Source organism: Anomaloglossus baeobatrachus, chromosome 3 (genome assembly GCF_048569485.1).
Source record: "Anomaloglossus baeobatrachus isolate aAnoBae1 chromosome 3, aAnoBae1.hap1, whole genome shotgun sequence".
Lineage (NCBI taxonomy): Eukaryota > Metazoa > Chordata > Amphibia > Anura > Aromobatidae > Anomaloglossus > Anomaloglossus baeobatrachus.
In genome coordinates this window covers 30,253,952-30,277,925 of record NC_134355.1, presented here as the reverse complement: position 1 = coordinate 30,277,925, position 23,974 = coordinate 30,253,952, and the positions used below count along the sequence as shown (strand labels likewise).

The following is a 23,974-nucleotide window of genomic DNA, read 5'->3' as shown; positions in this document are numbered from 1 at the left end:
CTCCGGAGGCCACACAAAGTATTACACTTAAAAGTGTAAGGCCCCTCCCCTTCTGCCTATACACCCCCCGTGGGATCACGGGCTCCTCAGTTTTCATGCTTTGTGCGAAGGAGGCACACATACATGCATAGCTCCACTGTTTAGTCAGCAGCAGCTGCTGACTTTGTCGGATGGAAGAAAAGAGGGCCCATACTAGGGCCCCCAGCATGCTCCCTTCTCACCCCACTTTTGTTGGCGGTGTTTGTTAAGGTTGAGGTACCCATTGCGGGTACGGAGGCTGGAGCCCACATGCTGCTTTCCTTCCCCATCCCCTTAGGGCTCTGGGTGAAGTGGGATCCTATCGGTCTCCAGGCACAGGAGACCGGGCTCCGTCCACAGCCCCTGGGAATCTGCTGGACATGGAGCTGAGTATCGTCAGGGACAGGGCCCTGCTACATTAAGGTACTCTGTGTCCCCGTACAAATCGCGCACACACACACCAGCATTGCTGGGTGTGTTGGTGCGCCGGGGACAGCAGCGCGGCGCGCTGGTGCTATTACTCACTGCAGCTTTGCTGAGTGAGTTTATGTATTAGGAACTGCCGCGCCGGCCGCTGCTGGCGGTTTTTACACTGCGGCGCGGCTGGGACTTGTGGTGCGCCGGGGACTTCCGCGCTGGCCGTGCTTATACGACGGCCGCGCTGATAAATCGAGTCCCCGGCTTTTGCGGCCTAGTTCCGTTTCGTTCCCGCCCCCAGGCCTGCCAGTCAGGGGAAGGGCGGGACGCTGTTCAGAACGTCAGCGCCGAGGGCTGGAGTCTGCTTAGCATACTCCAACCCCCCTCACTTGGCACAGTGGGACGCCAGTTTCCCGCACTTTGTCTGGGGCACGCCCACGGCCCGCCCCTCTTCACAGGACGCCGGCAGCCATTCCTGTTTGCAAGTCTCAGTGGAGAAGGGAGACAAGCTCTGGGAGACCCAGACACGGGATTCTGGCGACCACACACCCGTTTTTGAGCGGGCGGTAAGCAGCACCTGAGGTGCTGACCCCACTAGTGCCGAAGTGTTCATTTGTACTTTATGCTTGTAGGCTATACATTGCACTGTACGGTCGCTATTCTTGGCTATATACCCCCCTAGATTGCTAGACAACAGCATGTCGTCCGCAAAAAGCAAAGGGGCCAAGACACAGGCTTTCTATGCTACTTGTACCGCATGTGAGGCTGTTCTACCGGCAGGTGCCACTGACCCCCATTGTGTGCAATGTTCGGCCCCTGTAGCACTTGCTCAGCCGGGGTCTCTGCTAGAGGTGGCCCAAGGAGAACCACCTGTGAACACTGTCCAGGTGACAGGGACGGAGTTTGCAGTTTTTGCTGATAGATTGTCGGTGACTATGACTAAAATCCTTGAGACTTTGCAGTCCAGACCGGTAACTCAGACCAGGGGCACTGTTGATTCAATGCTCCCTGGCCCCCCTCATTTGGAACAAATCCGTGCTCCGGGGGGGTCCCATGCATCCCGGGGTGATGGCTCTGACACGGACGACAGTCCCAGACAGCCTAAGCGAGCTCGCTATGAGCGACCCTCGACTTCATCACACTGGTCAGGGTCCCAGCAGGAGGACTCTCTGTATGATGAGGCAGAGGTAGCTGATCAGGATTCTGATCCTGAGACCGCTCTCAATCTGGATACACCTGATGGGGACGCAATAGTGAATGATCTCATAGCGTCCATCAATAAAATGTTGGATATTTCTCCCCCAGCTCCTCCAGTGGAGGAGTCAGCTTCACAGCAGGAGAAATTCCATTTCAGGTATCCCAAGCGTAAATTGAGTACTTTTCTGGACCATTCTGACTTTAGAGAGGCAGTCCAGAAACACCACGCTTATCCAGATAAGCGTTTCTCCAAACGTCTTAAGGATACACGTTATCCCTTTCCCCCGGACGTGGTCAAGAGCTGGACCCAGTGTCAAAAGGTGGATCCCCCAATCTCCAGGCTTGCGGCTAGATCCATAGTTGCAGTGGAAGATGGGGCTTCACTTAAAGATGCCACTGACAGACAGATGGAGCTCTGGTTGAAATCCATCTATGAAGCTATCGGCGCGTCGTTTGCTCCAGCATTCGCAGCTGTATGGGCACTCCAAGCTATTTCAGCTGGTCTGGCGCAGATTGACACTGTCACACGTACATCTGTTCCGCAAGTAGCGTCCTTAACCTCTCAAATGTCTGCATTTGCGTCTTACGCTATTAATGCTGTCCTGGACTCTACGAGCCGTACGGCAGTGGCGTCCGCCAACTCCGTGGTTTTACGCAGAGCCTTGTGGTTAAGGGAATGGAAGGCAGATTCTGCTTCCAAGAAGTGCTTAACCAGTTTGCCATTTTCTGGTGACAGACTGTTTGGTGAGAGATTGGATGAAATCATTAAACAGTCCAAGGGTAAGGATTCATCCTTACCTCAGCCCAGACCAAATAAACCCCAACAGAGGAGGGGACAGTCGAGATTTCGGTCCTTTCGAGGCTCGGGCAGGTCCCAATTCTCCTCGTCCAAAAGGATCAGAGGAGCTCAGATTCTTGGCGGACTCAGTCACGCCCAAAGAAAGCAGCCGGAGGAACCGCTACCAAGGCGGCTTCCTCATGACTTTCGGCTTCCTCTCTCCGCATCCTCGGTCGGTGGAAGGCTCTCCCGCTTTGGCGACATTTGGCTGCCACATGTCAAAGACCGTTGGGTGAGAGACATTCTGTCTCACGGGTACAGGATAGAGTTCAGTTCTCGTCCTCCAACTCGATTCTTCAGAACTTCTCCGCCTCCCGACCGAGCCGATGCTCTTCTTCAGGCGGTGTGCTCTCTAAAGGCGGAAGGAGTGGTGATCCCTGTTCCTCTTCAGGAACAAGGTCACGGTTTTTACTCCAATTTGTTTGTGGTGCCAAAAAAGGACGTGTCTTTCCGTCCTGTTCTGGACCTAAAACTGCTCAACAAGCATGTGAAAACCAGGCGGTTCCGGTTGGAATCCCTCCGCTCCGTCATCGCCTCAATGTCTCAAGGAGATTTCCTAGCATCAATAGACATCAAAGATGCTTATCTCCACGTGCCGATTGCTCCAGAGCACCAGTGTTTTCTACGCTTCGTTATAGGAGACGAACACCTTCAGTTCGTAGCCCTGCCTTTCGGTCTGGCGACAGCCCCAAGGGTCTTCACCAAGGTCATGGCAGCAGTAGTAGCAGTCCTGCACTCTCAGGGTCACTCTGTGATCCCTGACTTGGACGATCTACTTGTCAAGGCACCCTCTCAAGAGGCATGCCAACTCAGCCTGAACGTTGCGCTGGAGACTCTCCAGAGTTTCGGGTGGATCATCAACTTTTCAAAGTCAAATCTGACCCCGACCCAATCGATAACATGCCTTGGCATGGAGTTTCATACTCTCTCAGCGATAGTGATGCTTCCGCTGGACAAACAGCGTTCACTACAGACAGGGGGGCAATCTCTCCTTCAGGGCCAGTCGCACCCCTTGAGACGCCTCATGCACTTCTTGGGGAAGATGGTAGCGGCAATGGAGGCAGTCCCTTTCGCGCAGTTTCATCTGCGTCCACTACAATGGGACATTCTCCGCCAATGGGACGGGAAGTCGACGTCCCTAGACAGGAAAGTTTCCCTTTCTCAGGCGACCAAGGATTCTCTTCAGTGGTGGCTTCTTCCCACCTCATTGTCAATAGGAAAGTCTTTCCTACCCCCATCCTGGGCGGTGGTCACAACGGACGCGAGTCTACCAGGGTGTGGAGCAGTTTTTCTCCACCACAGGGCTCAAGGTACGTGGACTCAGCAAGAGTCCACCCTTCAGATCAATGTTCTGGAAATCAGAGCAGTGTATCTTGCCCTACAAGCCTTCCAGCAGTGGCTGGAAGGCAAGCAGATCCGAATTCAGTCGGACAACTCCACAGCGGTGGCATACATCAACCACCAAGGAGGGACACGCAGTCGGCAAGCCTTCCAGGAAGTCCGGCGGATTCTGACGTGGGTGGAAGACACGGCATCCACCATATCCGCAGTTCACATCCCGGGCGTAGAAAACTGGGAAGCAGACTTCCTCAGTCGCCAGGGTAGGGACGCAGGGGAATGGTCTCTTCACCCGGACGTGTTTCAGGAAATTTGTCGCCGCTGGGGGAGGCCGGACGTCGACCTAATGGCGTCCCGGCACAACAACAAGGTCCCGGCCTTCATGGCACGGTCTCACGATCTCAGAGCTCTGGCGGCGGACGCCTTAGTTCAAGATTGGTCGCAGTTCCGGCTGCCTTATGTGTTCCCACCTCTGGCGCTGTTGCCCAGAGTGCTACGCAAGATCAGGTCCGACTGCCGCCGCGCCATCCTCGTCGCTCCAGACTGGCCAAGGAGGTCGTGGTACCCGGATCTGTGGCATCTCACGGTAGGACAACCGTGGGCACTACCAGACCGGCCAGACTTGCTGTCTCAAGGGCCGTTTTTCCATCAGAATTCTGCGGCCCTGAGCCTGACTGTGTGGCCATTGAGTCCTGGATCCTAGCGTCTTCAGGATTATCTCAAGAGGTCATTGCCACCATGAGACAGGCTAGGAAACTAACCTCTGCCAAGATCTACCACAGGACGTGGAAGATATTCTTAGCTTGGTGCTCTGCTCAGGAAGTTTCTCCCTGGCCATTTGCATTGCCTACTTTTCTTTCCTTCCTGCAATCCGGGTTGGAAAAAGGTCTGTCGCTCGGCTCCCTTAAGGGACAAGTCTCAGTGCTATCTGTATTTTTTCAGAAGCGCCTAGCACGACTTCCTCAGGTACGCACGTTCCTGCAAGGGGTTTGTCATATCGTCCCTCCTTACAAGCGGCCGTTAGAGCCCTGGGATCTGAACAGGGTTCTAATTGCTCTCCAGAAGCCGCCTTTCGAGCCTTTGAGGGATGTTTCCCTGTCTCGCCTTTCACAGAAAGTGGCCTTTCTAGTAGCGGTCACGTCTCTTCGGAGAGTGTCCGAGCTAGCAGCGCTGTCATGCAAATCTCCCTTCCTGGTGTTTCACCAGGACAAGGTGGTTCTGCGCCCGATTCCGGAGTTTCTCCCTAAGGTGGTATCCCCCTTTCATCTCAATCAGGATATCTCCTTACCTTCTTTGTGTCCTCGTCCAGTTCATCAATGTGAAAAGGATTTGCATTTGTTGGATCTGGTGAGAGCACTCAGAACCTACATTTCCCGCACGGCACCTCTGCGCCGCTCGGATACACTCTGTCCTTGTCGCCGGCCAGCGTAAAGGGTCGCAAGCTTCCAAATCCACCCTGGCTCGGTGGATCAAGGAACCAATTCTTGAAGCCTACCGTTCTGCGGGGCTTCCGGTTCCCTCAGGGCTGAAGGCCCATTCTACCAGAGCCGTGGGTGCGTTCTGGGCATTACGGCACCAGGCTACGGCTCAGCAGGTGTGCCAGGCGGCTACATGGTCGAGTCTGCACACTTTTACCAAGCATTATCAGGTGCATACCTATGCTTCGGCGGACGCCAGCCTAGGTAGACAAGTCCTTCAGGCGGCAATTGCCCACCTGTAGAAAAGGGCCGTTTTTACGGCCCTATCACAGGGTATTATTTTACCCACCCAGGGATTGCTTTTGGACATCCCAATTGTCTGGGTCTCCCAATAGAGCGACAAAGAAGAAGGGAATTTTGTTTACTTACCGTAAATTCCTTTTCTTCTAGCTCTAATTGGGAGACCCAGCACCCGCCCCTGTTTTTTTGTATACACATGTTGTTCATGTTGAATGGTTTCAGTTCTCCGATATTCCTTCGGATTGTATTTGCTTAAACCAGTTTATTGGCTTTCCTCCTTCTTGCTTTTGCACTAAAACTGAGGAGCCCGTGATCCCACGGGGGGTGTATAGGCAGAAGGGGAGGGGCCTTACACTTTTAAGTGTAATACTTTGTGTGGCCTCCGGAGGCAGTAGCTATACACCCAATTGTCTGGGTCTCCCAATTAGAGCTAGAAGAAAAGGAATTTACGGTAAGTAAACAAAATTCCCTTCTTTGTTTACTTACCGTAAATTCCATTTCTTTTTCGCTCCTAATTGGGAGACCCAGACAGTGGGTGTATAGCTACTGCCTCTGGAGGCCGCACAAAGAACTACACTTAAAAGTGTAAGGCCCCTCCCCTTCTGGCTATACACCCTCCCGTAGGAGTACGGATTCCTCAGTTTTAGCTTTGTGCGAAGGAGGTCACACACGCACGCATAGCTCCATTGTTTTTAGTCAGCAGCAGCTGCTGACTATGTCGGATGGAAGAAAAGAGGGCCCATACAGGGCTCCCAGCATGCTCCCTTCTCACCCCACTGTATGTCGGAGGTGTTTGTAAGGTTGAGGTACCCATTGCGGGTACGGCGGCAGGAGCCCACATGCTGATTCCTTCCCCATCCCTTTTTACAGGGCTCTGGGTGAAGTGGGATTTACTGGTCTCCAGGCACTGAGACCGTGCTCCATCTACAGCCCCTGGAGAAGATGCTGGATGGAGCGGAGTACATCAGGGACATGGCCCTGCTTCCTCAAGGTACTCTGTGTCCCCGTGCATTTGGCGCTCACACCGCAGCATGCTGGGTGTTGTAGTGCGCCGGGGACATCAGCGCTGCGGCGCTTGTGCCATGGCCTCATTCAGCTTCGCTGAAACAGGCACACTTTTGGGAATCTGTCGCGCCGGCCGCTGGGACTGCGGCGCGGCTGGCACTTGTGGTGCGCCGGGGACTTCAGCGCGGGCCGCGCTTTTACGGCGGCCGCGCTGATAACTCGAGTCCCCGGCTTTTGCGGCCTGCTTCCGTTCGTTCCCGCCCCCAGACCTGCCAGTCAGGAGAGGGGCGGGACGCTGCTCAGTGCATCAGCGCCGAGGGCTGGAGTCGTTTTTACATACTCCAGCCCTCACAATAGGCACAGAGGGGACACTGTTTCCCGCACTTTTGTTTGGGAACTCCCACGGACCGCCCCTCTCCACAGACGCCGGCAGCCATTCCGGCTGACACGCTGAGCTGCAGAGGGGAGCCGGGGAGACCCAGACAAGGAATTCTGCGCCTCTTACCCGCTATTCAGCGGGCGGTAAGCAGCCCTCAGGGCTCACCCCCTCTTGTGCCAGTAGTATTCTTAGTATTTTGTTTCTACAAATACTTTGTATTGCATAGCGCTGGTCGCCCTTTGGCTATAGACTCTCTCACATTGCAGAGAGCCAGCAGCATGTCGTCCGTAAAACGCAAGGGTGCCAAGGCACAGACATTATATGCTTCCTGCACCGCATGTGGGACTTTTCTACCGGCAGGCTCCACGGACCCCCATTGTGTGCAGTGCTCGGCCCCTGCGGCGCTTGCACAGTCGGGACCTCTGCTGGACGTGACCCAGGGTGTACCACCTGTGAATGCTGTCCAGGTGACAGGAACTGAGTTTGCAGCTTTTGCTGACAGAATGTCTCTCACTATGTCACAAATTCTTGACACATTGCGAGCTAGGCCTGTACTTCAGGCCACGGACACTGTGCAATCATTGCCCCCTGGTCCCCCTCAGCTGAATTACCTCCAAGCTCCGGGACGGGCACATACACCTCAGGGTGAAGACTCTGACTCGGACGATGGCCCCGGGCAGCCTAAGCGGGCTCGCTATGACGGGCCTTCACATTCATCTCAATGTCAGGATCCCAGCGAGATGAATCTATGGGTGATGAGGCGGACGTAACTGATCAGGATTCTGATCCTGGGACCGCTCTCAATCTAGATACACCAGATGGTGACGCCATAGTTAATGATCTTATATTTAACATCAATAAGATGTTAAATATTTCCCCACCAGCTCCTCCTGTAGAGGAGTCAGCTTCGCAGCACGAGAGAATCCATTTCAGATACCCTAAGCGTACATTAAGCACTTTTCTGGACCACGCTGACTTTAGAGACGCAATCCAGAAACCCCACGCTTATCCGGAAAGGCGTTTTTCTAAACGGCTTAAAGATACACGCTATCCTTTTCCCCCTGAGGTGGTCAAGGGTTGGACCCAGTGTCCAAAAGTGGATCCTCCAATTTCCAGGCTTGCAGCTAGATCCTTGGTTGCAGTTGAAGATGGAGCGGCACTTAAAGATGCCACTGACAGGCAGATGGAGCTCTGGCTGAAATCCATCTATGAAGCGATTGGAGCGTCGTTAGCGCCATCTTTTGCGGCCGTATGGGCACTCCAAGCTATCTCAGCCGGGCTTGCGCAAGTCGACTCAGTCACACGTGCATTTGCCCCGCAGGTAGCACCATTGACCTCGCAAATGGCGGCATTCGCGTCGTACGCGATTAATGCTGTTCTTGACGCTACAAGCCGCACGGCAGTGGCGTCAGCCAACTCCGTTGTTTTGCGTAGGGCCCTGTGGTTGAGACATTGGAAAGCAGATTCTCATTCCAAGAAGTGCTTAACCAATTTGCCTTTTTCTCGTGACCGATTGTTTGGAGAGCGTTTGGATGAAATCATCAAACACTCCAAGGGTAAGGACTCATCCTTACCGCAACACAGACAAAACAAACCCCAACAGAGGAAGGGTCAGTCTGGTTATCGGTCCTTTCGAGGACCGGGCAGGTCCCAATTCGCCTCGTCAAAAAAGACTCAAAAGGACCAGAGACGCTCAGATTCTTGGAGGTCTCAGTCACGCCCAAAAAGGACAGCCGGAGGAACCGTTGCCAAGACGGCGTCCTCCTGACTTGCAGTCTCCAATTCCCACACCCGCGGTCGGTGGGAGGCTTTCCCACTTTGGCGACATTTGGCTGTCACGCGTCAAAGACCGTTGGGTGAGGGATATTCTGTCTCACGGGTACAGGATAGAGTTCAGTTCTCGTCCGCCAACTCGTTTCTTCAGAACTTCTCCACCACCAGACCGAGCCGATGCTCTGTTGCAGGCGGTGGCCGCTCTAAAGGCGGAAGGAGTGGTGACCTCCGTCCCTCTTCAGGAACAAGGTCACGGTTTTTACTCCAATCTGTTTGTGGTCCCAAAGAAGGACGGATCGTATCGACCCGTCCTGGATCTAAAGTTGCTCAACAGACACGTAAAAGTCAGGAGGTTCCGGATGGAATCCCTACGCTCCGTCATAGCCTCAATGTCTCAAGGAGATTTTCTAGCATCAATAGATATCAAAGATGCGTATCTCCACGTGCCGATTGCACCAGAGCATCAGCGTTTCCTACGCTTCGTCATACACGACGAACACCTGCAGTTCGTAGCGTTACCTTTCGGTCTGGCAACAGCCCCCCGGGTCTTCACCAAAGTCATGGCAGCAGTAGTAGCTGTTCTGCACTCGCAGGGTCACTCGGTCATCCCGTATCTAGACGACCTGCTTATAAAGGCACCCTCTCAAGAGGCATGCCAGCACAGTCTGAAGGTGGCACTAGACACTCTCCAGAGTTTCGGGTGGATTATCAACTTTCCAAAGTCTCATCTAACCCCGACCCAATCTCTGACTTATCTTGGCATGGAGTTTCATACTCTCTCAGCGATAGTGAAGCTTCCACTGGACAAGCAGTGTTCGCTACGGACTGGAGTGCAATCTCTCCTTCAGAGCCAGTCGCACTCACTGAGGCGCCTCATGCATTTCCTAGGAAAGATGGTAGCAGCAATGGAGGCAGTCCCGTTCGCGCAGTTTCATCTGCGCCCTCTACAATGGGACATTCTACGCCAATGGGATGGGAAATCGACGTCCCTCGACAGGACTGTCTCCCTCTCTCAGACTGCCAAGGACTCTCTGCGTTGGTGGCTTCTCCCCACCTCATTGTCACAGGGAAAGTCGTTCCTTCCCCCGTCCTGGGCAGTGGTCACGACGGATGCGAGCCTATCAGGGTGGGGAGCGGTGTTTCTCCACCACAGGGCTCAGGGGACGTGGACTCAGGAAGAGTCCACCCTGCAGATCAATGTTCTGGAAATCAGAGCAATCTATCTTGCCCTGCGAGCCTTCCAACAATGGCTGGAAGGCAAGCAGATTCGGATTCAGTCGGACAATTCCACGGCGGTGGCGTACATCAACCACCAAGGGGGAACACGCAGTCGCCAAGCTTTTCAAGAAGTCCAGCGGATTTTGACGTGGGTGGAAAGCAGAGCGTCCACCATATCCGCAGTTCACATCCCAGGCGTGGAAAACTGGGAAGCAGACTTTCTCAGTCGCCAGGGCATGGACGCAGGAGAATGGTCCCTTCACCCGGACGTGTTTCAGCAGATCTGTTGCCGCTGGGGGACGCCGGACGTCGATCTGATGGCGTCACGGCACAACAACAAGGTCCCAGTTTTCATGGCACGGTCTCACGATCACCGAGCACTGGCGGCAGACGCCTTGGTTCAGGATTGGTCGCAATTCCGACTCCCCTATGTGTTCCCACCTCTAGCATTGTTACCCAGAGTTCTCCGGAAAATCAGGTCCGACTGCCATCGAGCCATACTCGTCGCTCCAGACTGGCCAAGAAGGTCGTGGTACCCGGATCTGTGGCATCTCACGGTAGGCCAACCGTGGACACTACCAGACCGTCCAGATTTGCTGTCTCAAGGGCCGTTTTTCCATCTGAATTCTGCGGCCCTGAACCTGACTGTGTGGCCATTGAGTCCTGGATCCTAGCGGCCTCAGGTTTATCTCATGAAGTTGTTGCCACAATGAGACAGGCTAGAAAACCATCCTCAGCTAAGATCTATCACAGGACGTGGAAGATATTCTTAGCGTGGTGCTTGGCTCAAGGGTTTTCTCCCTGGCCATTTGCATTGCCAATTTTTCTTTCCTTCCTGCAGTCTGGATTGGAAAAAGGTTTGTCGCTTAGCTCTCTTAAGGGTCAAGTCTCCGCGCTATCCGTATTCTTTCAGAAGCGCTTGGCACGGCTTTCTAAAGTACGCACGTTTCTCCAAGGAGTTTGTCATATCGTTCCTCCTTACAGACGGCCATTGGAACCCTGGGATCTGAACAAGGTTCTCATTGCTCTCCAGAAGCCGCCTTTCGAGCCTTTGAAAGAGGTTTCCCTTTCTCGGCTTTCACAAAAAGTAGTTTTTCTTGTGGCGGTCACGTCTCTTCGAAGAGTGTCCGAGCTAGCGGCGTTATCTTGCAAATCTCCCTTCCTGGTGTTTCACCAAGACAAGGTAGTACTGCGTCCAATTCCAGAGTTTTCTCCCAAGGTGGTTTCTTCCTTTCATCTCAATCAGGATATCACTTTGCCATCTTTGTGTCCGCATCCAGTTCACCAATTTGAAAAGGGTTTACATCTGTTGGACCTGGTGAGAGCACTCAGGATTTACATTTCTCGCACGGCGTCTCCGCCGTTCTGATGCGCTCTTTGTCCTAGTCGCTGGTCAGCATAAGGGATCGCAAGCTTCCAAATCCACCCTTGCGCGGTGGATCAAGGAACCAATTCTTCACACATACCGTTCTGCTGGGCTTCCGATTCCATCTGGACTGAAGGCCCATTCTACCAGAGCCGTGGGTGCGTCCTGGGCATTGCGGCATCAGGCTACGGCTCAGCAAGTGTGCCAGGCGGCTACCTGGTCGAGTCTGCACACGTTTACCAAACACTATCAAGTGCATACCTACGCTTCGGCAGATGCCAGCCTAGGTAGACAGGTCCTTCAGGCGGCGGTGGCCCACCTGTAGGAAGAGGCTGTCTGACAGCCCGTTCATGTGGTATCTTTTTACCCACCCAGGGACTGCTTTTGGACGTCCCACTGTCTGGGTCTCCCAATTAGGAGCGAAAAAGAAGAAGGGAATTTTGTTTACTTACCGTAAATTCCTTTTCTTCTAGCTCCAATTGGGAGACCCAGCACCCGCCCTATTTGTTCTTAGGGTTTCGTTTTTCGGGTGCACATGTTGTTCATGTTGTTTCTTAAGTTCTCCGATCTTGTTATCGGATTGAATTTGTTTTTGAAACTGTTATTGGCTTTCCTCCTTCTTGCTTTGGTACTAAAACTGAGGAATCCGTACTCCTACGGGAGGGTGTATAGCCAGAAGGGGAGGGGCCTTACACTTTTAAGTGTAGTTCTTTGTGCGGCCTCCAGAAGCAGTAGCTATACACCCACTGTCTGGGTCTCCCAATTGGAGCTAGAAGAAAAGGAATTTACGGTAAGTAAACAAAATTCCCTTCTTCTTCTAGCTCCTATTGGGAGACCCAGCACCCGCCCCTGTTCCCATCGGGCTGTTGTTCTTTTGTGTACACATGTTGTTCATGTTGAATTGTTCTTTTGGTTCATGGTTTCAGTTCTCCGAACATCCTTCGGATTGAATTTACCTTAGACCAATTTATAAGTTTCCTCCTTCCTGCTTTGGCACCAAAACTGATGGGCCCGTGATGCACGGGAGGGTGTATAGGCGGAGGGGAGGGGTTACACTTTTTAAAGTGTAATACTTTGTGTGGCCTCCGGAGGCAGAAGCTATACACCCAATTGTCTGGGTCTCCCAATAGGAACTAGAAGAAAAGGAATTTACGGTAAGTAAACAAAATTCCCTTCTTCTGTATGCAAGGTGTGGATTCATATTGAATTGATGATGCCCTACAACTTTGTAATTCACTTTTTTTCTCTATCTCGTTACGTTTTCGAGATAAAGATGCTAACGCCGCTGTTTTCCACCAGGTGGAGCTATAGGTGGTTTCATTGCGTAGCGCATGGCTACTTTACTATACCTAGACACCACTTCTATGCCTATAGCTGCCGCCGTTCTCAAGTTAATGGCGGTGGACACCCTGTATGTCCCTATTCTGCTGTGTGGATCATGGGGGGCCATGATGAAACCCCTGCGGGCAATTTACCTTCTTCTGACCCGGAGATTTGTACATATTTGTATGACTGAGGGGTAATTCTTACTAAATTTGTATGTATTTACTCAATTACAGGTTGATTGAAGTGAACCAAAGGATCACAGCCCTCCAGAGACCGTCCATAGTGAAACCAACCCCGGGACGTCCCGATCACCACCCGCCACCGAGGAGAGGTACCATGTGCAATCCGCGCAGCTCCCCCTAGTGGGAGCAACCCAAGGGGCTGCTAAGTCTTTGGCTTTGTGATCTTTTTTTGTGTCTATGGTAACGAACGTTACATTACATGAAAGCCTTTTGTGTCTAATATTTGTTTTCAAAATTTAGTGTTTGTTGCTTATGGTAAGTGATCTACGCACACAGGAAAACAAGATGGCAGAGTGTAATGCGATATTCACAGCAACTGAGAGCAGAGGAGGGATAACATTCTTGTTTCTGCAAGGACAGTCCACGAAGGATATTCATGCTGATATGTCGCAGACATTGGGGGATCAATGCCCTTCATATTCCACAGTTAAGAACTGGGTTGCCAAATTTAAAATGGGCCACTTCAGCACCAATGATGAGGAACGTCCTGGACGCCCGAGAGTGGTGGTTCTGGAGATTGTCGATGCTGTGTACACCGTCATACTGGAGAATCCACGGATTTCAGCTAAAGCAATAGCAGACATCATGGGGATTTCCTGTGAACATTTGGACATGAGGAAGTTTCTGCAAAGTGGGTCCCCAAATGTTTGACAACAGATCAGAGAAGCAGCGAGTGAAAACTTCCTGCTCCATTTGTCAGCGTTTCCGGACTGATAAGAACTTTCTGGAGCGACTGGTCACTATGGATGAGACCTGGAGTTATTTCTATGACCCTGAAAACAAGGAGCAGTTAAGAGTAGAGGCACAGTGGTTCTCCTCATCCAAAGAAGATCAGGGTGCAAAAATCAGCCACTAAAGGTGATGGCGTCAGTGTTCTGGGATAAGGAGGGCGTGCTGCTAGTGGACTACCTTCAAAAGGGTTCCACCATCAATACAAGGTATTACATTGAACTTTTGGACCAATTGAAGGCAGCTCTGAAGGCCAAAAGGTGCGGCAAGCTGTCCAAAGGATTCTTGTTCCTGCAAGACAACGCCTCCGCTCACACTGCACAAGTGACCACGGCAAAGCTGGCAGAGCTGGGCTTCCAGCTGGTTGACCACCCACCTTATTCACCAGATCTAGCTCCCTCCGACTATCATCTGCTTCCAAACCTAAAGAAACACCTCAAGGGTAACACATTTCACACCATTTCTGATGCCATGGCTGGTATGGTTGTCTGGTTTGAGGCACAACTGAAATCCTTCGTTTTGCTAGGCTTACAGAACTTGGAATACCGATGTAAGAAGTGTTATCATCAGTGGAGAGTATGTGGAATAAATGGAAAGTTTCATGATCCTATCTCGTTTCTTTCTTGGTAAAGCCAAAGACTTATCAGCAGCCCCTCGTATACTCCACTCTCTGACTAATGGCATGTTTCTGCCGGAGGTGTGCGCCTCTTAAAGGGTATGTCCAGTAGTTTAAAGCACTTCCGAGGAGGTAGTTTCTTCCGATGTGTCTGTGCCCGTTCTTCGCCGGCCTAGCACAGGCACAGACCGCCGCTCCTGCCGGTGATTCATCTGCTTCCGCTGACTCCTCTACCGAGCTTCGGCTTCTCATCCGCTCTGCCCTGTAGACGGGGCGGGACAGCTGACGTCCTGCTGACGACAGCCAGCTCCTCCAGGTAGGCAGAGAGGAGGACGTCGGCTGTGCCACCTTGTCTACAGAGGAAAGCGGAAAAGCAGCAGCCTCTGCGCACGATGCCGCTGTATCTGCGACCGCTCTGCACCGGAAAACACCAACTCCGGGCACAGCAGAAAGGATAAGGAGCAACTGCCTTCTTGTTAGTGCTTATGCACATTTTTTTTACCTTTTTGAAGTCCTGGATACATCCCCTGTTAAATTACACCTTACCCCAGACGTCTTAAGACTGGAGTGCAAAACGCCATTCCTAATGAATTACGCCTGTTCAGTTTTTTCGTTTGTTTTTTTTTTTATTGTGCACAACATTTTTTGAATTTTTTTTTTTGTATAATTTGGAGGGAAATATTTGTCACAATTCTGTGTTTCGTTTTTTTTTCCGGTTTTCAATGGCAGGTAACCTGAGCAGGGACGGATCATTTGGGCCTTCACCTGTAAGTGGGGGAGCCCCGTCCCCTCCGATAATGATGGACGGCTCTGTACGATCCGCTTCAGCCAACCTCAGCCGATCGGAGGATTTGAAAGGTTAGTCCCCCGCACAACATCGATCTGTATAGAATATTCTCTGCGAAATATAGCGCTCGACGCAAGGGGACGCTCAATAATCCATCATAGACAATATCTAATCTGTACAGGGAGCCTGCTATTCATACTCGTAGCATTGATCATAGAGGGGTGTAGTTTTTATTAATGGAAATTGTAACCAAGAAGAGTGAGTGCAGCTCTGGAATATAATACAGAAGGTAACTCTGGATCCGTACAGGATCAGTAAAGTATGTACACAGTGACTGCGCCAGCAGAATAGTGAGTGCAGCTCTGGAGTATAACACAGGAGGTAACAAAGGATCAGTAATGTATGTACACAGTGACTGCACCAGCAGAATAGTGAGTGCAGCTCTGGAGTATAACACAGGAGGTAACTCAGGATCAGTAATGTATGTACACAGTGACTGCACCAGCAGAATAGTGAGTGCAGCTCTGGAGTAGAATACAGGAGGTAACTCAGGATTAGTAATGTATGTACACAGTGACTGCGCCAGCAGAATAGTGAGTGCAGCTCTGGAGTATAATATAGGATGTAACTCAGGATCAGTAATGTAATGTATGTACACAGTGACTGCCCCAGCAGAATAGTGAGTGCAGCTCTGGAGTATAATACAGGAGGTAACTCAGGATAAGTAATGTATGTACACAGTGACTGCACCAGCAGAATATTGAGTGCAGCTCTGAGGTACAAAACAGGATTTGTGTGATGTTATATAGGTAAGTGTGTATACAGTAAAGAAGCTATACATTTATGCTGTAGGATTTTTTTTTCTGTAAGATTTGGGACTCAGAAAAATAATTAATGTAAAGCCATTAACCCACTGATTACCACACAGTCCTGCAACAATTGCCTTATCGGGGAGGGGGACGGGACATCTGACACCTCTTGGCTTTGTGTTTTCCATTTTGTTATTTTTTTTTTTATGACCTCACCCAGAAATCCTGCTGAATAATGATGCGGTGGTGTTCTTACTGCATGGAGATGTCTGGCAGGAGAGAAACCCGGAGGGGGATATGAGCCGAGCGCACGTGGAGCGGACCCCCGTCCTCCATTGCTTCTGATCCTTTAGTCATTGGTTCAGATCATGAAGGGGTCACAAGTTCCCGGCTCCATGAATCACGTTCATGAAATCAATCAGCCGTAGTGTTACAGACTGGGATCTGATGTGATCATTTCTCATATAATATTAACCACCTCCCCGCCGTCACCAATTTTCATATTTCTTCGGCGCTCCATTGGGAGACCCAGACGATTGGGTGTATAGCTACTGCCTCCGGAGGCCACACAAAGCATTACACTAAAAAGTGTAAGGCCCCTCCCCTTCTGGCTATACACCCCCCGTGGATCACGGGCTGCTCAGTTTTCAAGCTTTGTGCGAAGGAGGTCAGACATCCACGCATAGCTCCACTGTTTAGTCAGCAGTAGCTGCTGACTATATCGGATGGAAGAAAAGAGGGCCCATATAGGGTCCCCAGCATGCTCCCTTCTTACCCCACTTGTGGTTTGTTAAGGTTGAGGTACCCATTGCGGGTACGGAGGCTGGAGCCCACATGCTGTTTTCCTTCCCCATCCCCCTGAGGGGCTCTGTGGAAGTGGGATCTTACCGGCCCCCAAACCCTGAGGCCGGGCTCCATCCACAGACCCAGAGACCTTGCTGGAGGAGCTGAGTACCGTCAGGGACAAGGCCCTGCAACAGTCAGGTACTCTGTGTCCCCGCACAGACAGGCCACGCACACTCCAGACTTGCTGGGTGTGCTAGTGCGCCGGGGACAGTAGCGCTGCGCGCTGGGGTTAGAGTCACTGCAGCCTAGCTGAGTGACTTTATGTGTTGGGAACTACCGCGCCGGCCGCTCCGGGAGCGGCGGCGCGGCTGGGACTTGTAGTGCGCCGGGGACTTAGCGCCGACCGTGCTTTTACGACGGCGGCGCTTATAAATCTAGTCCCCGGCTTTTGCGGCCTAGCTCCGCTTCGTTCCCGCCCCCACCCTGTCAGTCAGGGAAGGGGAGAGACGCTGTACAATAGTCAGCGCCGAGGGCTGGAGTCTTATTTACATACTCCAGCCCTCTCACTGGGCACAGTGGGGACGCAAGTTTCCCGCTCTTGGTCTGAACACGCCCAGGGCCCGCCCCTCTCCACAGGACGCCGGCAGCCATTCCTGCATGCAGTCTGGCTGGAGAACGGACACAGGCTCTGGGGGACCCAGACAAGGGACTCTGGCGACCACACACCCGCGTTTATGCGGGCGGTAAGCTGCACATAAGTGCTGGCCCCACTAGTGCCACAGTGTTTTTTTGGTGCACTTTTTCCCTGTACCATATATATATATATATATTGCACTGTACGGTCGCTTCTTGGCTAATACCCTATATTGCTCTGAGGAGACAACAACATGTCATCCGCAAAACGCAAGGGTGCCAAGGCACAGGCTGTACGCGCTGCTTGTGCCGCATGTGGGGCTGATCTACCGGCAGGTTCCAATGACCCCCATTGTGTGCAATGTTCAATCCCTGTGCCACTTCGTCAGCCAGAGTCTATGGTAGTAGTGGCCCAGGCAGAGACGCCTGTGAACCCTGCCCCGGTGACGGGGACAGAATTTGCAATTTTTGCTGATAAGATGTCTGTGACTATGACAAAAATCCTGGAGACCTTGCAGTCCAGGCCAGTTACTCAGACCATGGACACTGCTGTGTCTATGCCCCCCGGTCCCCCTCAGTTGGAACTAATCCGTACTTCAAGGGGGTCCCAGGCTTCACAGGCTGAAGGCTCTGACTCGGATGACAGTCCCAGGCAGCCTAAGCGAGCTCGCTGGGAAAGACCCTCGACGTCATCACACTGGTCAGGGTCTCAGCGAGAAGAGTCTCTGTATGATGAGACAGACGTGGGTGATCAGGAGTCTAATCCTGACACCGCTCTCAATCTAGATACCCCTGATGGTGACGCTATGGTAAATGACCTGATAGCGGCCATCAATAGACTGTTGGATATTTCTCCCCCAGCCCCTTCAGCAGAGGAGGCAGCTGCACAGCAGGAGAAATTCCATTTCCGGTATCCCAAGCGTAAATTGAGTACTTTTCTGGACCACTCTGACTTCAGAGAATCAGTCCAGAAACACCATGCTTATCCAGACAAGCGTTTCTCCAAACGTCTTAAGGATACACGTTATCCTTTTCCCCCTGACGTGGTCAAACGCTGGACCCAGTGTCCAAAGGTAGATCCCCCAATATCCAGGCTTGCGGCTAGATCCATAGTTGCAGTGGAGGATGGGGCTTCACTTAAAGATGCCAATGACAGACAGATGGACCTTTGGTTGAAATCTGTCTATGAAGCTATCGGCGCGTCGTTTGCTCCAGCATTCGCGGCCGTGTGGGCACTCCAAGCTATTTCCGCTGGTCTAGCACAGGTGGACTCTATCATACGTCCAGCAGTGCCGCAAGTGGCGTCCTTAACTACGCAAATGTCTGCGTTTGCGACCTACGCTATCAATGCGGTACTGGACTCTACGAGCCGTACCTCAATGGCGTCCGCCAACTCTGTGGTTTTGCGCAGAGCCTTGTGGTTAAAGGAATGGAAAGCAGATTCTGCTTCCAAGAAATGTTTAACCAGCTTGCCACTATCTGGAGACAGACTGTTTGGTGAGCAATTGGCTGAAATCATTAAACAGTCCAAGGGTAAGGACTCCTCCTTACCCCAGCCCAGATCAAGCAAACCTCAACAGAGGAAGTGGCAGTCGAGGTTTCGGTCCTTTCGAGGCTCGGGCAAGCCCCAATTCTCCTCGTCCAAAGGGACTCAGAAAGAGCAAAGGAGCGCTGATTCCTGGCGGGCTCACTCACGCCCCAAGAAAGCAACCGGAGGAACCGCTTCCAAGCCGGCTGCCTCATGACTTTCGGCCTCCTCTCTCCGCATCCTCGGTCGGTGGCAGGCTCTCCCGCTTTTGCGACATTTGGCTGCCACAGGTCAAGGACCGGTGGGTCACAGACATTTTGACTCACGGGTACAGGATAGAGTTCAGTTCTCGTCCTCCGCCTCGTTTCTTCAGAACTTCCCCACATCCCGACCGAGCAGATGCCCTTCTGCAGGCGGTGGGCTCTCTAAGAGCAGAAAGAGTGGTGATCCCTGTTCCTCTTCAGGAACAAGGGCAAGGTTTTTACTCCAATCTCTTTGTGGTGCCAAAAAAGGACGGCTCATTCCGTCCTGTTCTGGACCTAAAACTGCTCAACAAGCATGTGAACGCCAGGCGGTTCCGGATGGAATCCCTCCGCTCCGTCATTGCCTCAATGTCTCAAGGAGATTTCCTCGCATCAATAGACATCAAAGATGCTTATCTACACGTGCCGATTGCTACCGAGCACCAACGTTTTCTACGTTTCGTGATAGGAGACGACCATCTTCAGTTCGTAGCTCTGCCATTTGGTCTGGCGACAGCCCCACGGGTTTTCACCAAGGTCATGGCGGCAGTGGTAGCAGTCTTGCACTCTCAGGGACACTCGGTGATACCTTACTTGGACGATCTGCTTGTCAAAGCACCCTCTCAAGAGGCATGCCAACTCAGCCTGAATGTGGCGCTGGAGACTCTCCAGACTTTCGGGTGGATCATCAACTTTTCGAAGTCAAATCTGTCCCCGACTCAATCACTAACGTATCTTGGCATGGAGTTTCATACTCTCTCAGCGATAGTGAAGCTTCCGCTGGACAAGCAGCGGTCACTACAAACAGGGGTGCAGTCTCTCCTTCATGGTCAGTCGCACCCCTTAAGGCACCTCATGCACTTCCTAGGGAAGATGGTGGCAGCAATGGAGGCAGTCCCGTTTGCGCAGTTTCATCTGCGCCCACTTCAATGGGACATTCTCCGCCAATGGGACGGGAAGTCAACTTCCCTGGACAGGAAAGTTTCCCTTTCCCAGACGGCCAAGGACTCTCTGCAATGGTGGCTTCTTCCCAACTCATTATCACAAGGAAGATCTTTCCTACCCCCATCCTGGGCAGTGGTGACGACAGACGCGAGTCTGTCAGGGTGGGGAGCAGTTTTTCTCCACCACAGAGCTCAGGGGACGTGGACTCAGCAGGAGTCCACCCTTCAGATCAATGTCCTGGAAATCAGGGCAGTGTATCTTGCCCTACTAGCCTTCCAGCAGTGGCTGGAAGGAAAGCAGATCCGAATTCAGTCGGACAACTCCACAGCGGTGGCATACATCAACCACCAAGGAGGGACACGCAGTCGGCAAGCCTTCCAGGAAGTCCGGCGGATTCTGATGTGGGTGGAGGACACAGCATCCACCATATCCGCAGTTCACATCCCGGGCGTAGAAAACTGGGAAGCAGACTTTCTCAGTCGCCAGGGCAGGGACGCAGGGGAATGGTCTCTTCACCCGGACGTGTTTCAAGAGATCTGTTGCCGCTGGGGGGTGCCGGATGTCGACCTAATGGCGTCTCGGCACAACAACAAGGTCCCGGCCTTCATGGCGCGGTCTCGCGATCAAAGAGCTCTGGCGGCAGACGCCTTAGTGCAAGATTGGTCGCAGTTCCGGCTCCCTTATGTGTTTCCACCTCTGGCACTCTTGCCCAGAGTGCTACGCAAGATCAGATCCGATTGCAGCCGCGTCATACTCGTCGCCCCAGACTGGCCAAGGAGGTCGTGGTACCCGGATCTGTGGCATCTCACGGTCGGCCAACCGTGGACACTACCAGACCGACCAGACTTGCTGTCTCAAGGGCATTTTTTCCATCGGAATTCTGCGGCCCTGAACCTGACTGTGTGGCCATTGAGTCCTGGATCTTAGCGTCCTCAGGGTTATCTCAAGATGTCATTGCCACTATGAGACAAGCCAGGAAACCAACGTCCACCAAGATCTATCACAGGGCTTGGAGGATCTTCTTATCCTGGTGCTCTGATCGGGGTTTTACCCCCTGGCCGTTTGCCTTACCCACTTTCCTTTCTTTCCTTCAATCCGGAATGGACAAGGGTTTGTCTCTCGGCTCTCTCAAGGGACAAGTATCGGCGCTTTCCGTGTTTTTTCAAAAGCGTCTAGCCAGGCTTCCGCAGGTCCGCACGTTCCTGCAGGGAGTTTGCCACATAGTCCCACCTTACAAGCGTCCGCTGGAACCCTGGGATCTTAACAGGGTGCTAACGGCTCTTCAGAAACCACCTTTCGAGCTGATGCGGGATGTCTCTCTATCACGCCTTTCGCAGAAGGGGCCTTCCTAGTGGCAGTCACATCACTTCGGAGAGTGTCTGAGCTAGCAGCGCTGTCATGCAAAGCCCCCTTTCTGGTGTTTCACCAGGATAAGGTGGTTCTGCGTCCGGTCCCGGAATTTCTCCCTAAGGTGGTATCCCCTTTTCATCTCAATCAGGATATCTCCTTACCTTCCTTTTGCCCTCATCCAGTTCACCAATGTGAAAAGGATTTGCACTTGTTAGATCTCGTGAGAGCACTCCGGCTCTACATTTCTCGCATGGCGCCCCTGCGCCGTTCGGATGCGCTCTTTGTCCTTGTCGCTGGCCAGCGTAAGGGGTCGCAGGCTTCCAAGTCAACCTTGGCTCGGTGGATCAAGGAACCGATTCTTGAAGCCTACCGTTCTTCTGGGCTTCCGATTCCTTCAGGGCTGAAGGCCCATTCTACCAGAGCCGTGGGTGCATCCTGGGCATTGCGGCACCAGGCTACGGCTCAGCAGGTGTGTCAGGCGGCTACCTGGTCGAGTCTGCACACTTTCACGAAACACTATCAGGTGCATGCCTATGCTTCGGCAGATGCCAGCCTAGGTAGGCGAGTCCTTCAGGCGGCGGTCGCCCACCTGTAAGAGGGGGCCGTTTTTCGGCTCTTTTTATCGAGGTATTCTTTTACCCACCCAGGGACTGCTTTTGGACGTCCCAATTGTCTGGGTCTCCCAATGGAGCGACAAAGAAGGGAATTTTGTTTCTTACCGTAAATTCCTTTTCTTCTAGCTCCTATTGGGAGACCCAGCACCCGCCCCTGTTCCCTTCGGGCTGTTGTTCTTTTGTGTACACATGTTGTTCATGTTGAATTGTTCTTTTGGTTCATGGTTTCAGTTCTCCGAACATCCTTCGGATTGAATTTACCTTAGACCAATTTATAAGTTTCCTCCTTCCTGCTTTTGCACCAAAACTGAGGAGCCCGTGATGCACGGGAGGGTGTATAGGCAGAGGGGAGGGGTTACACTTTTCAGTGTAATACTTTGTGTGGCCTCCGGAGCCAGAAGCTATACACCCAATTGTCTGGGTCTCCCAATAGGAGCTAGAAGAAAAGGAATTTACGGTAAGTAAACAAAATTCCCTTCTTTACTGGGTCCCGGCTGTTTGGTGAACAACTGGATGAAATCATTAAGGAAGCTACTGGCGGGAAGAGTACTTCCTTGCCACAAACTAAAACCAGGAAACCTGTCCAGGGCAGGAACCAATCGAGGTTTCGTTCCTTTCGTTCCTCTAACTGGTCATCCTCTAAGCCCTCGACCTCGTCCACTTCCGCAGCCAAGTATCGTAAACCCAACTGGCGCGCGAAGCCGCGTCCTCAAAAGACCGGAGGTGCCGCTGCCACTAAGGCAGCCTCCTCTTGACTATCTGGCTGCGCCAGCAACGTCCTTGGTCGGTGGCAGGCTCTCCCACTTTGGCGACGTGTGGTTTCAACACGTCTCCGATCAGTGGGTGCGAGATATCATCTCCCACGGCTACAGGATAGAATTTTCTTCCAGCCCGCCAAACAGATTTTTTCTGTCCACCCCCCCCCTGCTCCAAAGCCGCCGCCTTCTCTCAGGCCGTGGCATCCCTGCAGGCCAACGGTGTAATTGTTCCGGTTCCCGCCCGGGAACGGTTCAGCGGTTTCTACTCAAACCCCTTTCTAGTCCCCAAGAAGGACTGTTCCTTCCGGCCCATCCTGGATCTCAAGCTTCTCAACAAGCATGTTCAGGTGCGGCACTTTCGCATGGAATCTCTGAGATCGGTCATTGCCTCAATGACCCAAGGAGATTTTCTGGCATCCATCGACATCAGAGATGCCTATCTGCATGTGCCTATTGCGGTTTCACACCAGCGTTGGCTACGCTTTGCAATCGGAGAGGAACATTTCCAATTCGTGGCTCTCCCCTTCGGCTTAGCCACGGCCCCTCGAGTATTCACCAAGGTCATGGCAGCAGTGGTTGCGGTTCTGCACCTCCAGGGGTTGGCAGTGATTCCTTACCTGGACGACCTTCTAGTCAAGGCCTCATCCAGTGCAGACTGCCAGCGGAGTGTCTCACTCACTCTCGCCACGCTCGTTCAGTTTGGGTGGCTTGTCAACCTGCCCAAGTCCACTCTGACCCCGACCCAGGTGCTTCTTTACCTAGGGATGCAATTCGAGACTCTGCCGGCACTTGTCAAGTTGCCCTTAGTCAAACAGCAGTCCCTTCGTCTGGCGGTGCGCTCTCTGCTGAGGCACCGCCGTCATTCCATCAGACACCTCATGCAGGTGCTAGGTCAGATGGTAGCGTCAATGGAAGCGGTTCCTTTTGCCCAGTTCCATCTGCGTCCCCTGCAGCTGGACATTCTCCGCTGTTGGGACAAGCGGATCTCTTCCTTGCGCAGGCTGGTGGCTCTGTCGTCACAGACCAGGAGCTCCCTTCAGTGGTGGCTTCGGCCCCTCTCTCTGTCACAGGGACGCTCCTTCCTGATTCCGTCCTGGGTGATCCTCACCACGGATGCCAGCCTCTCCGGTTGGGGAGCAGTATTTCTCCATCACCGAGCACAGGGCACTTGGACTCCGTCCGAATCAGCCCTCTCGATCAATGTGCTGGAGATCAGAGCTGTGTTTCTAGCTCTCCTAGCCTTTCACCACCTGTTGGCGGGCAGACACATTCGAGTTCAGTCGGACAACGCGACAGCGGTTGCCTACATCAATCACCAGGGCGGGACTCACAGCCGTCTGGC

The 23,974-nt window shown here is 52.6% G+C and overlaps 1 protein-coding gene across 1 annotated transcript in view; it reads left to right on the top strand.

Annotated features, from left to right (window-relative positions):
* MIA3 (MIA SH3 domain ER export factor 3) overlaps positions 1-23,974 on the top strand; it is a 198,828-nt gene that overhangs the window by 149,957 nt on the left and 24,897 nt on the right. The window contains exons 22-23 of the mRNA XM_075341433.1: positions 12,827-12,924; positions 14,910-15,038. Of these exons, the coding sequence (XP_075197548.1) occupies positions 12,827-12,924; positions 14,910-15,038 (227 nt within the window). The remainder of the gene's footprint in view (positions 1-12,826; positions 12,925-14,909; positions 15,039-23,974) is intronic.